The 15,948-nt window shown below is 45.7% G+C and overlaps 1 protein-coding gene across 1 annotated transcript in view; it reads right to left on the bottom strand.

Annotated features, from left to right (window-relative positions):
* Positions 1–15,948, bottom strand: part of POLR3B (RNA polymerase III subunit B) — a 109,578-nt gene that overhangs the window by 20,558 nt on the left and 73,072 nt on the right. Inside the window, exons 21-23 of the mRNA XM_008705658.2 lie at positions 14,378–14,536; positions 12,164–12,281; positions 10,135–10,277 (exon numbers count right to left, since the gene is read on the bottom strand). Of these exons, the coding sequence (XP_008703880.1) occupies positions 10,135–10,277; positions 12,164–12,281; positions 14,378–14,536 (420 nt within the window). The remainder of the gene's footprint in view (positions 1–10,134; positions 10,278–12,163; positions 12,282–14,377; positions 14,537–15,948) is intronic.

The following is a 15,948-nucleotide window of genomic DNA, read 5'->3' as shown; positions in this document are numbered from 1 at the left end:
ACCGCTCTAGAGATTCTGGATTCAAGGCCCAGCTCTTTTGGGGGGAGCGGACTCAGTGGCATTTACGGATGAGATACCTACCAGGCCTCACAAAGACCCAAAGAAGGGCTGTACTTCTCCAAATTTTGTGACTTTCTCACTAGAAGACTACTGGAAAGCCCTTATCTAAAGCGTGCTGTGAGCAAAGGCGGGAGGCGATACCCTCTTCTTCATCAATTATTTCCTTCTTCCTCCACACTTGGTTCTCTGCTTAGCGCTCCTCCACTCCCGAGGTCCTAGCAGGTGATGCTGCTTACGAGGCTGTCACGGTTGTAACAGCACCTGCTGACTCTTCAACGGGCCTTCTCCAACCAGTGACCTCACTGCCGCTGGTCGCCAGCACGGATGCGGGCTCCCAACGACTTGGCGCTAGGCTCCTGCTCCAGTTCACCACCCGCTCTGTCCTCTTCCATCTGCCTCCTGAGCTGGCACGACAGACACCCGGCACAGAACTGCAGCCGGGGAGCCTCCACTCCACGTTTGTTTCCCTCAGCTACTCATGACCCACCACCTTTGAGCTGATCAGGTTTGAGCAGGACAGACACTCATTTCTGTGAAACTAGATTCTGAAGTCCCCTCTAATTGCTGGAGAGGGTATTTTAAGAAGCCCCGAAAGAATCCTTGCTCACAACAGCTTCGTCAAGGTAAACTACTAGCAAAGGATGACAGGCAAACTGCAGGGCCACACTGCTTTCTGAACATCGAAGATAACAAATACAATGCTCTCTGTGCAAGAGGAAAAAAGAGATGGGCATAAAGATACATTAAATCAAAACAATCTTTACATTTTCTCACAGAGCCTACATATGTGTCCACTTGCAGGTGACGCTACGAAGGACCAAATACTATTTCCAGACAATCCTGACTTCCGAGCGTGAAAACAAAGTCCAGCTAACGCTGATCTTCATCTGGCAAGTGTCCGGGCCAGAAGAGAACCAAATCACTGCAGGAATCGCGCATGGAGTGACCCACATACCCTGAAGACTCCCAGCACTAGAGAACTTTGTCGGCTCATTGCATGACAACCAAAGAGAGCATGGCCGAGGCTGGGGACTGCCTTCTCCATCCCTTCACGTCCCACTTGCCAACATCCAGCTCTCCCAGGCCGGAAGCAGTTCCTCTTCGGGCCCCACACTAAGGGCTGCGTCGTATGGTTCCTTGAAGATGCCAACAGCTATGTCTGCTGCACGTGAATGTTCCAAACCAGCTCACTGTCCTCACCGTCCCCCAGGGCCCTAACTATCCCAGCTAGCCAGAGGGATCAGGAGGATGGTCAAAGTTGAGGGCTCAACAATTTACTTCCTTTCAATATCTGTTCAAATTCTTGATAGAATTTTAATCAAGGCAATGAAAGCTTGGCCAGAGGACTGACTAAGGAAGGGAATGGGGACTGTTGCAATGAGTTGATTCTAGAAGGGAAGGGATTCCTGACAAACACAGCTATATGTTAGGAGTATGTGTTAATATGGGGGTTTGGCAGGTATTTCTGGAACAAAGTGTGCGGGGATTAGTATTTACTCCAGACTGGTGGCAGAGGAGAGCCGTGTAAACCTGCTTATCCAAGAAGGCAAATTTTGAGAAAATGACCACCTTAAGGAGGAGATACTGAAAAGATGTAAGAAATATTAGGTTTCAGTTTCAAGAAAAGATTGTTTCTCCCAAAGGGGGATTCCCTCGGAATATGCCAATCTGGGGGCAGAGTAACCATGGGATATCAGAAGAGACAAGAGTCACCTTTAACCAGATTTAACAGAATGGGAAATGCACTCAGATCAAAAAACTGGGTTCGAATCCTGGCTCTGGCAGCACTGAGCTGTAGTGGGCAAGCCACTCATCACCTTTCTGAGCCTCAAAGTTCTGGTTCTACAGAGTACGAGTAACAATACCAATTAGACCGCAAAGGTTAAGGATGGAATGAAAATGCTTGCAGCTTATTAATAATGCAGACGGTAAAAAACGCTGTAAGTTAGATGCTCATGACATCCACACTTTATCTGCAGCCTCAGCCCCTCCCTGGAGCTCCAGACTCTATGTCCAAGTGCCCACCCAACATCTTCACTTGGAGTCTCCCAGGGGCCCTCGGACCGGAGGCCCCAGTCCTCAAGCCCTGCCCCTGCCTACCTCCCAGCATGTCCTCCCCAGGCCCCCGCTGCGTGATGAACAGCAGCAGCAGCAGCTCAGGCCTCACCCTCGCCTTCAGCTCCTGCCCCTCCTTCCCCAACACCTCAGCCACCCGCAAGTCCTAACGGCAGGACCTCCAGAGCACACCTCGAGGGCATCCCTTCCCCCCATTCTTGCAGTGCTCCTCCAGAGCACACGCCATCATCCGCTCTGCCTGGACCACCGAACAGTCGCCCTGCTTCCCTCTTTGCTCACCTCCAATCCACTCTCCGCAGGCATCCAGGCGGCTCTCTTAGACTGGACGTTCGATCTCCTTGTGCCTGTCTTCGACTCATCACCCAACAGCCCTACGGGCTCCCAGCATATGAGGAACAAGTTCCTACGTGATGTGCCCCTTCCACTTCTCTCACCCAGAGCGCTCCGCTACTCCAGGCTGCACCAGCCAGAAGGGCCTTTATTCTGTCCCTTGAAGATACCAAGCTCACTCATGCCTCAGGGCTCCTGGACTTAATTGTTTCAGACTTCTGCTTGGCTGGCTCCTTCTCATCCTTCCAATGTCACTTCCTCCATGAGACTGTTCCTGGTCATCAGTTCAAAGCGCACCCCGTCACCCCCAAACCAGTCACTCTTTCACATCATCTTCCATTCACAGTGCTTAACACTATCTTAAATGATCACGTTCATATTTTCGTTTACTTTTCTTCTGTTTCTTCCCCCAGGAGAACACCAATTCCAGGAGAGGAGAGACCGTGTCAGTCCCATTTACCACTGCGTTTCCAGTGTCTAGAACAGTGCCTGCCTGGGACACGGTGAAAGCTCGATCAACGAACGAGTTAATGACATACACACTTGAGATGATCCTCTGTCACCTCAAGTTCAATGAGACAAAGCTGCTCTGTGACTGCTGTCCTCCCTTACCAAGCTTAAAACCAGGCACAGGGCCTCCTTCTTCTCTGTTCCTGTTGGTCAACAAGCCCCGCTGACTCGCCCACCCATTTCACAGGACCCGCCCGCCTCCAACTCACCCAGGCTCCGAGCCTTCCTTTCCTGCCTGGTCTCCAAGGGACCTGGGATGGAACAACGGCAGCAGCTTGCCTTTACCGGCTGCTGGCTGTGCACCAGACACGGGGTTCACTGCTTCACTCATACCAGTTCCTTTAATCCCAGTGACAACTCCTAGGAAACTGTCCCCATTTCAAAGACGAGAGACCAAGGCATAAAGAGATAAAACAGCTCACTTGGTTAGGGCTCAAGACGTCTACCTCTTTGTTCTACTTTTTCCCAACCTGAAGGCCTTCTTTAAATGCTGCACAGAGGGCAGCCATGAAGACAAGGGTAAGGTGTCCATTCAGGACCCGCCTGGGACAGGGCGGAACGACGGGTGCATGCTAGAGAGAAGTGCGCTCAGGCTCCACAGAGCCATCACAACGGTGCCACCACAGAGCAGGCTGCCTTGGAAAGCAGCAGGGGCTCCCCTCACGGGCCACACACAAGGTGGAAAGCAACCTGCTGAAGATAAGCTAAGAGAATCCTTATTCCAGGAAGATGGATCTAGACTACACTTACGATGATTGTTACATTTAGGTCAAAATTCTCAGTGTGTGAGCTTTAAATATTTTAAAGTTAGTTTTCAATATTAGAAATGATTCACATAGCCAATGAAACCAAGAAGCCTTAGAGGCAAAGCTCTGGTCAGCACACAAAAGTTTGGCGCTCTAAATATTCCTCTCACCTTTCGTTTAGAAATAATAATCATTTTGACTTTAGTTCTACAAATTGCAGTAAAAAACCCCAAGCACACTAAGCACTCTTGTGTCAAGCAGACACAGGGGTTTCCAGTAAACATGGCCGCTGAAACACCTATGTTTAGCTCCACTCCTTCTCCAAACCTAACACTAGAGTTGAAAAAAATTAAGGTGTAAACCTATAAGAAAAAGAATAGGCAAGAGATAATGATACAGAGGGGAAAGCTGAGGAGTAAAGAACAGTAAGTGGCTTAGCAGAAGGAGGAAGATAAACCCAAGTGCCTGCAGAGAAGCACGGAGCTGCGCACTGATGCCCTCCCATACCCCCCCCCGAGCTCAGGAAACAGACAAAGTACGATGAAAAGCGGGATGAGGTGTAGAGCTCAGTCACCCCAAGCCATCAGCAATCCCAGTGGGTGCTACTTTGTCCAGATTGATCCCTTCTCACTATTTCGCCATCATCATGCTTTTCCCACTCACCGCCAACTACGGCCTGGGTTACGGTAAGAGCATCTGGCTGGGACCATGCCCCTCCCTTGACCCCCAGTCTGTTTTCATCACTGTAGCCGTAGTAAGTCGCATCATCTCTCTCATCTGCTCGGACTCCTCCAGCAGCTGTCCATCTTACTCAGAGTAAAAGCCAAAGTTCACAGAGTGGCTCTGACGACTCAGTGCTTGCTGGCTCTGCTCCAGCCAGCCTGGTCTGCAGCCCCCTGGAGGGTCCTCCAGCTCCATCACTCTTGGTCGGGCCTCTGGCCCCCAGGCCTTCCTTTTGCCTCCAGTGCTCTTTGGCCAGGTAGGGTCTGCTCCCTTACTTCTCTCAATGCCACCTTTTCAAGAAGGTGCAGTTCCTCCACCATTGTACCCAAGATTTCAACTACTGACCACATGCCTTCCCCCCACATGCTTCCTATTCTCCCCTTTTATTTTATCTCAAAGCGTATTATTATCTCTCTTGCCTACAAGAATGTCAGTCCCCCATGGACTGGAATTTTGTCTGTTTTGTTCACTGCTTATTACCAGGGCTTGGAATAGTACCAGACACTTAGAAGATACTTAATATCCATAGAAATAAATGTCTGAATAAGAAATCGCATTAAGGAGGGCACATATTGCATGGTGCACTGGGTGTTATATGCAACTGATGAATCATCGAACTTTACATCAAAAACCAGGGATGTACTGTATGGTGACTAATATAATAAAAAATATTATTATAATAAAAAAAAATAAAGATCTATTTATGTTCTCAAAGAAAAAAAAAAAAAAGAAAAGAAAAGAAATCGTTGAGCCCTGACTTTCTATTCCCCGCCCCGTACAGCCAGGAAACTACTTTTTCCCCAACCCTTACTTGAGAAACTGAGCCACAGTGACCCCAATACCCAAGCAAGCACAGCAGATGGTGGCATGAGCAGCCAGCCTGATACCGTGGGATTAAATGAAGTCTGTGCACTAAAAAGTAGGCCCAGCCCCCTGCCCCTATCTGGATCCCTGAAGGTCAGCTGAGTCTTAAAACTGTCCCCTAAATACTCCAAACTTCCAGTAGAAGTTAGAAAGATCCTACTATGTAGAAACTGACTGGCATCCTGATCCCCCTACAGTCATGTCCACCAGTGTCAACAAATTCTATTCCTGGGCCATAAAGCTTCCAATTGCTTTTTAGGGTTCATGGGTATACCAGGTATTAGAGGAAAGCTCCCAAGAATGACAATCAGACCCTAAAACACACAGGAGGGGAAGAAACCTCTCAAGAAATATAGATAATTAGGAATAGAAGAAAGCTGAAAAGAAAAAAAACCCAAAAAACTAAAACTAAAAATAATACTGAAAATATACACTCACAGCTATAAAAAAAAAAGACTATAAATTAAATTTAAATTTTTAATTAGAAATTAAAATATAATAGGGTAAAAAAAATCTGGAAAATAAAAATCAAATCTCCTATAAACAAAATCAAGAAGATAAGGAAATGGACAATGAGGGTACAAGAAACATGATGAAGGGAAATTATCAACAAAATAATATAAGAGAATGTCCGAAAATGGAAGGAACTTGAACTTCCAGATAAGACTGTACTTGATTTCCTAGGTCAAGGAATGAAAATTCAGAATTCCAAGAAGAGAAGGAAGATAGTAAAAGCTTTCGGGGGGGGGGAGGAAGTGAGAGAGGGAGGAAGGGAAAGACAGTGAAACGGTGCGTGCGCGCACACACACACACACACACACACACACAGATCAGTAAGAATAATGTAACATGGAATCTAGATGATAATGCAGTAATGTCATCAGAATCCTTAGAGAAAAGAATTTTTCAATCTAGAATTCTATAACCAACCAGAGGATAAATCAAGTAGGAGGATAGAACATGTTCAAACACACACAATCTTATAAAATGTACCTCTTGTGCATCCTTTCTCAGCAATTAAATCAACAGACTATTCCACTGTGGTAGGGGTGGGGACTGGGGATGACATGGGACGAGCCAAGAAACAGGGGCTCAAATGGGAATTTCATAAATGACTACCACTGAGCAGAGCTAGAGTGTCTTATGGAATGTGTCCCCTACCCCTAGATTCCTATGTTGAAGTCCTAACCCCAAGGAGACCTCAGAATGTGACCCTATTTGGAGACAGGGTCTTTAAAGAGGATATTAAGGCTAAATGAGGTCATGGGGTGGGCCCTAATCCAATATGGCTGGTGTCCTTGTAAGAAGAGGGAGAGCCATCAGGGTACAGGTGCACAGAGAAAAGACTGCGTGAGGGCACACTGCATGGGACCACATGGCTGCCTGAAAGCCACTGAAAGAGGGTTTCTGCCAAACCTGCCACAACCTTGACCTTGGACTTCAGCCTCCAGAACTGTGAGAAAATTAATTTCTGTTGTTTAAGCCCTCAGTCTGTGGTACTTGGTTACAGAAAACTAATACAGAGTACTTTCTAACCAAGTCTTAAAAATATCTCTGGAGCCCATGAGATGAGGCTGTTTGGGGCCTCTGCTGAGCCAGGCTCTGCCCTGCGCTCCTGTGGCCTGTGGGGATCCATTCTGAACACACCAGCTGCAAAGCTGGGGCTCAGAGGAAAACCACTGCAGTGTGGGGAGCAGGAAGAATGGGGGCACTGTAGAGGAGGTCTTTTGGGGGGGGAAGGGAATGGCCCTAACAGACCACTGATCATGTGGGAAATCGTGTTGAGAGGCTGTTGATGGTATAGAAGAATGGTAACAGGAATAAGAAAATAAAGCAAATCTTTAAAACGAGGTAATTATTAACTTCTGAAAAAGTACAGTTATACAACAGAAAAAATGCACTCAACTACTTGGTTTGGGGTGAACAATATTTATGTGGTCATAATAATGCAATTTAAATAATTAAGTAACCCCAAATTATGATGAATCTGTGCAGGGAATGGAGGTGGGGAGTGAGAAAGGAAGGCAGCGAAGTGCCAGCCCCTAGCATAACAGAAAATCAACAGGTAATCTCTAAAGTGGATGAATGACTATATAGCTGCTTAAAAATATTATTTTGAAATACGAAGGTAAAAATGAGAAGAAATTGTTTCTGGGAAGCAGAACTGGAGAAAAGGCAGGGATTGATATTTTTTTCAGTTCAAATCCCCCTTTTTGTACTATTTGACCTTTTAAACCATGTGCATTTATTATTTAATTAAAAAAACCATACTTAAAAGAAACAAAAATAATGTTCAGGTACGGGTCCTCCATCATTCCTTCCATCACTCTCTTAAGACTTACACTACTTGTTTGCCCATTTCCCCCCAATCTTTTCAATAAATCTGATGAAGCTGTAAGAGAAGGGGGTATCAAGGGAATCAAGGCTAATCAGAAGGTTTTCATCCTTGGATTAAAAGCCATCTGGAAACGAAAACTAGCGAGATAAACTCCTCACTACAAGTGAAAGGTCACCTAACCCCAGGAGGGCTTCTTTCTGTTTCAGAGAGATGTACAAGTCAAGCCCCACGAAGGCTGAACCGATCTCCAAAATCTGCTCTTTCAGACCACTGCAGACTGGAAACGCTTCTGTCAATGAACATTATCCCTATCATATTAATAGTTTGAAAAAATATCAGAGCACAAAGACCCACTGACATTTTACCTGTACCTGTAGAAGTCTGTATTTACAGCAGCTTACTAACAAGTGAGTTTCTCATTTTCAAAAGTACTGCTTTGTCTACACTATACACATACACACTCACATATTATGTATAAACGAAAACCTGAGTAAAATCAATCCATCAAGAGTACCCAATCTGTCTCACTTTCCTACCTTCAATTTATTCATATCTTCAACCGTTATCAACTACCTATTAGGTACCCTCCATGAGAAAGGCTCTATCAGGCTTCACGAAAATTTAACGACATGATCCCTGTCCTCAAGTTTCGTGGAGTTAGGACACAGTGCCTAATCACTGAAATGTCTGCCAACCTTCCACTCTTCGCACAACACTCCAGGGGAATAAATGACGACTTGGGATATCTGAAGTTGATAAATGGATTCAGAGTGGGGACCTTCTCTTAGAGTGTGCACTCTTGTAACACACCCAGTGCCAACATTTTACAAGAAGAGTGTCAAGCTTTGCCCTTATGCAGGGAACAGCTCAAGGAAAGTAGAGGCTGTGAACAAGATTATGGGGTTACCCCAGAGTGACTCAGGAGTACATCTCAGAAACTGTTTAGACCAGAGAGAGGGAGAAAGAGTTTCAGTACAGAGAGTTTGATTTTCACTGGTAAGTAGTAGAAAACATTAGAATCTCAAGAAATTCTTACAAACACTGAAACGGTATCAAGAGTTAGCATCTTAGGGAATCGCATGAAGAAGAAGTGTCAAATTCACATGAATAAAATCAATTTTTTAAAAATAAGATACAGACAGGCTAAAATAATCTTGTGTCTGTCAACTGAACTAAAAGTGTTTTTCATGAAACAGTCATCTTAGTCTGGAACAATTTCATTGATGGAAGGAAGGACAACTACGGCTCTATTCATTTGACTAAACAAATAGTAGTATTTTATATACTTGCTCAGACCAAATAAAAATTGACATCAGCAAGAACATAACAGGCAACTATCTTCAGACCAATCAATTAAAATCAAGAAGACATCGCACTAGGAATTTATGAGTAAAGAAGAGACACAGAGTTGGAGAGCAGAGGACATGACAACCAACGTCTGTGACCCAGTGATCACGGAGCCAGACTGCTAGGGTTCAAAAACCAGTTCTACCACCGACTGGGGACACCGGGCAAGCCACTCATGTCACTGTGCCTCTGTTTCTTCATCTGTAAGATGCAGATGAAAACAGCCCTGACCTCCCAGGACTGTGTGAGAAGCCAACGCGTCAGTATATGGAAAGTGCAAAGAACACTGCCAGGCACGCAGTAAGTGCCACGAAAGTGTTAGCTGCTCTTGCTGTTCTTAAACTAGTTAAATGGCAGACACAGACACAGTTCAACCCCTGGGGCTAGCGTTCCATTCGGAAACGTGATGGACAGGCACTAAAAGGGACCCTACTGAAAATGAGTTAATCAGTAGCGACACAGTGCTGTTTCTTGAAGATAAAAACAAGACAAAACAAAGCCACGGATGCATAAAAACTCATCGGCAACCACGAGCAAGGAGTGGGGCTCGCCGGCGGGATCAGGTGGAGAAACTCACCCAGGCGAGGGACCACTGGGCAGCCGGCAGGGCGCTGCACCGGCGTCAGGAGGCCTGGGCTGAAACACACTCCGCGGCCGGCCAGCGGGTACCTCAGCCTGGCTGCCTGACACCCAGGGTCCACACCGGCTCACGGCTCCACACAGGGCCCGGAGGCACCTCCTCGTGCTGACATCCCACGATACTGCGGCCCAACAGGCAGTACTGCAAATACGCACCTTCCATAAAGAACAGGTGTTGCTATTTACTTTTCCAAACAGCTACCTGTACTTCAGTAGGTACCTCATCTAGAATGGACTCATAATCATAACCTGGGGAGCAGCTGCGAAAGAATGAAACAAAGGCAAAGAGAGGCAATCCTGCGGTACATTTTTTCAATGCCATTAAAATATAAACAGGTTAACCTAAGAGATAAAACAAGCATAATTTTGATAACAATGTAATAATTTTTCCGACGGACTAAATTTTCTTAACAGGGGAAGGTCATACAACATTTCTCACGTATGTGGTTAATAAATACTATTTTCAGTTTTATAAACAAGTTGAGGAACGACACAAGTTACCTTTTTGCCCATGACGGCTGCTGAATTTGTCTCCAATCTCTGGACGCCTGGTCTGTCTCAGCAGCATTTTGATCAGAAAAGCATCTTCAGCATTTGAAGAGATCATCACTTTTTCAATGTACGAATCCGTTGCCCCTTTGTAGCTAATAATAAGAGGAAGTCACCAAAACAGTTTCAAGCTGCCCTTTGTGAACCTATTGCTCATAGGCCATATTTTATTTAATGTCAACCACAGAATGTTTTGACATTGCCATTCTGGACTCTGAAACGTGCCTTTTGTTTTTCAACATTAAATTCAAAGGTTACAATTTCCCTTTTACAGTCCTAGTCTGACATGGCTAACATTTACTGAACACTTATGATGAGGCAGGCGTAAGGCGATGTAACCCACATCACATATATTATTCACACACGGCTACTCCCTTATTGCAGACGAGGAAACGGGATGCTTGGAGAGCAAGACTGGCAGCTTGGAAGGATCATAGAGCCCCAAGGACGGTTTCATTTTCTTTTAAAGATAAGAAATATGTGAGCACACTTTCTAGCCTGTAGGGAAGGAGATCGATAGAAAACTGGTTGAAGATATGGAAGGACAGAAGAGAAAATCACAGTCACGTCCCTAAAAGACTAGATTAAATGAAGAACCCAAGAGGAGGAGCGGCAAGCTTTTGAAGAGGAAAAAAGATCTCTTCCTCCAGGACAGGAAGAAAACCAGCTAGCATAACCACCTTTGTCATTCTGAAACAGCTTTTTGTTTTGTAGGATTGGGTGCAAGGGTTCTGACCCCTCCCCTAAGCGGAGGGCCCACTTTACCCCTGTGCTCCCACTCCACAAATCCATGGCACCCACAGTAAGCAGCATTTAGCATAGTGGGCAGGAGTTGAGCTCTGAAGCCAAACCACGTGAGTTCAAATCCTGACTGCCATTTGTAGCTGTGTGACCTTGGTAAATTACTTAACCTCTCTGTTTCTATGTCTTTCAAACAAGGCCATTAAGACAGCCTGGTTCAGAGGGTGGTGGTAAGAACAAATGAGCTAACACCTGTAAAATGCCCAGAACAGTAACTGTTACAGGGAACGTTCTCAATTAAGCCACGACGATCATGATATTCCCCGTACTTTTGTGTGTGTATATTTGTAGGCCTTTGCTAACTAGATGTGGCTCCTTGCAGGCAAGGCCTGTGGTTTCTTTCAGCTCCGTGTCCCCGGTACAAGCGGCACGGTGTCTGGCCCAGAGCAGACCTCAGCTGTGCGTTGAATGATTTGCCTTCCACCGTCCAGGAATCCAGCTCTCCTATGTCACACCCTGGCCCACCTCACGAACTGAATTAACTCAGTTCTCAGGCTAGATTAAGTAGCTTGTTACTTCTTTTAGTTTTGCTTGTATGCCACAGTGCGGCTGCTATCATTGGCCCACTGCTCATCTCATGAAGTCTCGTATTTCACTATATTTGAGAGCCCAGAGGACATCTGGAGATTAATAACCATGACTCTTTCACTGTTCAGATGGACAAACTGAGCCCAAGAGTTTGAGTGCGCCATCCATATAAGGTAACCTACGATACAACTGGTACTAAAACCCAGCTATTGTCCAGTATGGTGGTGATGCCACACTGTGGCCAGTGCGTTTTATTTATTTATTTACTTACTTACTTACTTATTTAGCATAAATCTGATCGTATCACTCTCTACCGAATGAATTTCCGAGTACTGCACAACCTCGTCCCAGCAGGGTATGCTGGTCCTCCAAACCCAGGTGCTCTTCTGCCCAAGGGGCCTTCACCTCACTGTTCCCTCGACCTAGAACCCCTACCTATCTGACCCCCAACTCAGACCCAGGCTGGAAGGCCTACACGATTCCACAGCCGAGTTTTTTCTTCCATGCCATGCTGTCTTCACATGACAGCTATCACTACCCCAAATTGCAATTTCTACTCTCTAACCCTCCAAGACATAACTTCTAATTTCCCCTAGCCCTTCTCTCTTTTTTGAATCTTCCTATGTATTTCCGAGGCACAACCAATACGCACGTGATAGGCACGTCCTTGTACTGGGGCTGCTGCGGCACGTTGCTTCCTTCCAGAGGAATCTGAGTTACTGTGGGCATGGACTTATTCACGAGCACTTGTTTGTTTTCCACCTTCTCACCTAAGAAAAAGAGAAGGGAACTACAGCCCAGTTGTTATCGTCTCTGTGGAATACGAACATTATTGGGGCGTACAACCAGGTGATTAGATTGGTCCACGAAATGCACACAAGGAAGGAAACAGCCGACACAGTGCGTGCTAGAGTTCAATAGGACTCGTCTACGATTGTGCAAGCCCATGTGAAAAATCAGATCAGCACACAGCGTGTAAAAAATCAGGAAATGATTTAGGGGACCATACTAACAATAGAAACTTCATGTCAGTAAGTGGCAATTTTATTTTTTTAAAAGATTGTATTCATTCATTTTAGTGAGAGAGAGTGTACACGCATGTGCAAATGGGGGAAAGGGCAGAGAGGGGGAAAGAGAGAATCCTGAGCAGACTCCGTGCTGAGCAGAGCCCGACGTGGGGCTCGATCTCATGATCCTGAGATCATGACCTGAGCCAAAACCAAGGGTCAGACACTCAACCAACTGAGCCACCAGGTACCCCAATAAGTGGCAATTTCATAGATCTCTTAGAGTGTTAGAACAAGTCTGGGCCACTTACTTTTATTAATAGTTATTTCAACCAACTTAACTTGGACAATGAGGAAATCAAAACATTTCTTTAATTTTCTTGCTGTTCTTACCTCTCTTTGCACCTCTTCCTGATAAGCTCAAAGGCCAACTATTACAGTACTGTCACAGCACTATGTTCCCAGCCACACAACCCAGGTTAAGAGAGAAAGAAATTCTGCAAGAAACAAATGCAGCAAGGAGGACAGGAAGCCGTGCGCCGCGTGGCCATGGCCGCCACAGCAGACGCAGACTCGCCATCTGTGCACCGTCCCGACAAGTCCTGTGGATTTTCCCTCCCAGCATCCTCCCCGACACAGCCTGTCTCTCCACCTCACGGCAGCTCCCATCACCGGCTCTGCTGCCAGAGCTCTCTGCTGGTCTCCCCTGTTTCGGCCCCTTTCTACTCTTCTCTCCACACTGTGATCACAATGATCACTTCAAAATGCTTTTGAGTGAGGCTTGGATGGCTATGTATTTTGAAATGATCAAAATGCATATCTGATTGTAGCATGGCTTTTAAGATCATAATGAAAATAGTAGCACGGCTGCAAGGCCTTGTGTCTGGGCCCTGCCCCTCCCTTTCTCTCTCTAGATTCACGCTTAGCACCTTCTCCTGTACTCTCCTCATGAGCCACAATTCCACCGGCCTTTTGGAAGTTTTAACTATCAAGTCCTGCAGCTTAATAGTTACACAAGCCCTTCCCACTGCTCAGAACACACTCTCCTCCCCTATTCACTAGTGAACTCCACTCATCCTCCAGATCTCAGCTCACTTCCTTAGGGAAGGCTACTTCCCGCCGAGGTCAGATCCTCCTGCCATCAAATGCCCTCATAGCTCTTTGTAGGATTCCTTAACCTGGTTGTGATTGGACATAGTTCACATGCGATCCTTTGGTCAATGTCAGTCTCCTACACTGGCCTATAAGATGCTGCGGGCGGCGTCAACAAAATTCATTACAAGTTTGTAATTATAATGGAGTCACACTTTTTAGAGGAAGAAGTTTCTAATAAAGTCAGTCTAAGCTAAATGCACAAATGATGACATGCCAGCGTAGATGTAGGGACATGGCCTTATTCTAAACAATTCCTTAAAGTTGCTCTTCTGTGATTCAAAATTTAAGAAAATTATAGCTAGGATGGATCTCTACTATATAGAAATGTACACACAGAAAAACAGACTGGAAGGGAAATTCATCAAAAAGGAGCACACTGGGGCGCATGGGTGGCTCAGTTGGTTGAGTGTTCAACTCTTGACTTCGGCTCAGGTCATGATCTCAGGGTCATGAGATCAAGCCTGTGTCTGTGCTCAGTAGGGAGTCCGCTGGACATGCTTTCCCTCTCCCTCTGCCCCTCCCCCTGCTGTGTGCTAAAATTTAAAAAACACCTTAAAAAAAAATGACCACACTGAGTTAGAAAATGGTTTTGTAAGTTGTTATCTTTTTTCTTCTCTGTTCACCAAATTTTCAGAAACACTGCTGAATAACTTTTATATTTCAAAAAGTATATCTATAAATGCTTTCTTACAAAAGGCTCTTACCTGGAGAACAAATACCATCCGCATCTAGAATTTCGTGTCTCCAGATGGGTTTCCTTGTGGCAGCGTCCAACATGGGCCCCATCACCTTATCAAAGGTCTGATTGGTATAGCGCTTCAGTGTGCATTTAGCATTTTTATATACAAGGCAACGCCCGAAGCCTACAATGAAACCAGAGCCACCAACAGGACTATGAGAAACACAGATTGGTGTTAGTGAACACCCGCACCCCCAAACACCTTCTACATTTGGATAATCTGGGATGGGCCGAATAACGATCTGATCATCTGAAGAACTGGCTCAGGGCTCCCCCTCCACTGTCCATATAAACACTGGCGTCTCTACAACCACGTGTCAGCACGGACTATACCCCGCCGCGCCAGAGGAAGGCGAGAGAAACCGGAGCGTCGCTGTGATTCTTTTGGAGCCCAGAGCCACAGAACACGGGAACTGGAAAGGTCCCCAGACACCACCTGGCTTACCCTCCATCTACAGGTGTTACGAGTGCTACGGGTGCTGCAAAATGAGGTCCAGGGAAGTGGCGTGGCCAAGGTCACCCAGCAAGTTGGTGGCAGAGGTAAAACACGCCAAATCCACAGATCAGCCACGATTCTTCCTACACATCCTTCTGGTGCATCACCTCTGCTAACCTGCTCTGAAAAATGTTCCTTTTTCTAGTTTTGGCATTCAGAGGAAGTCCCAAACAAGGAAACAAAAGATTAACTTTTCTCCAGAGAAGTAAATGAGAAGCAGCTGCAATCAAATGATTTTAAGGGGAGAAATCGTGTGCCTGTGCCCTGAAGATCAGAGTCTATTCTGATTTTATTTTTAGATCACATTTATCTAGTGGATGAGGGAAAAGTCTGGAGAACAACTAACAAGCTAAATAAACATTATGAAAGATCAGCAAAATGAACAGAAGGAAACCTTTAGATGGAGCAAGAACTTCCAGCACTGAATCCCACAAGAAGACTCAGCAGTTGTAGAGTTGCCCAGAAGAGCTGTCAACCCTTCGGCACTAAATATCATCTCCCACGATTCTGAGACTGCGTTTCTTTCTTTTTTCCTTTTTCTTCCTTTGGCCAAGCACTTATTCTAAGCTGGCTTCTCTCTCATCTCCCCAGGATATACTGAGCCATGTCAGAGTTCACTGCAATAGGAAAGTGGCTCGGGATTAAACGCCAGCTACTCCTGATGAGATGAATGCATGGTTGTAAAATCCTTCACTTACGATTCTCCACCAAAGGCAGAACTCTTTCTTACAAGAAATCTAAGAGTGGGAGCTTAAAAATCAGGAAAAAGTAGATTTCTGAATAAAACCGTGGTGCTCTAATGTAATTTTTAAAATACAAAGGTGACCAGGTGATGAAATAACCAGTTTCTACATCTGGACGGTAGATGAAGATGTTAGTGTGGCCCCTAGTAAATTGTGCGCGGCCATAACAAACTCCGCTCAGAGAGCCAGCTGCTTCGGAAACATTACATGATCTTGAAATTCCGTACAATGGCCATTAACTGCAACGTGCAGGAGTGCAACGGGGATGTGAACTGCCTGAAATCAAGAAGTGTTTCC

The sequence above is a fragment of the Ursus maritimus genome, unplaced genomic scaffold, assembly GCF_017311325.1.
Source record: "Ursus maritimus isolate PB19 unplaced genomic scaffold, ASM1731132v1 scaffold_21, whole genome shotgun sequence".
Classification (NCBI taxonomy): Eukaryota; Metazoa; Chordata; class Mammalia; order Carnivora; family Ursidae; genus Ursus; species Ursus maritimus.
The sequence above is the reverse complement of the archived record's forward strand: the minus strand, read 5'-3'. Positions and strand labels throughout refer to the sequence as shown.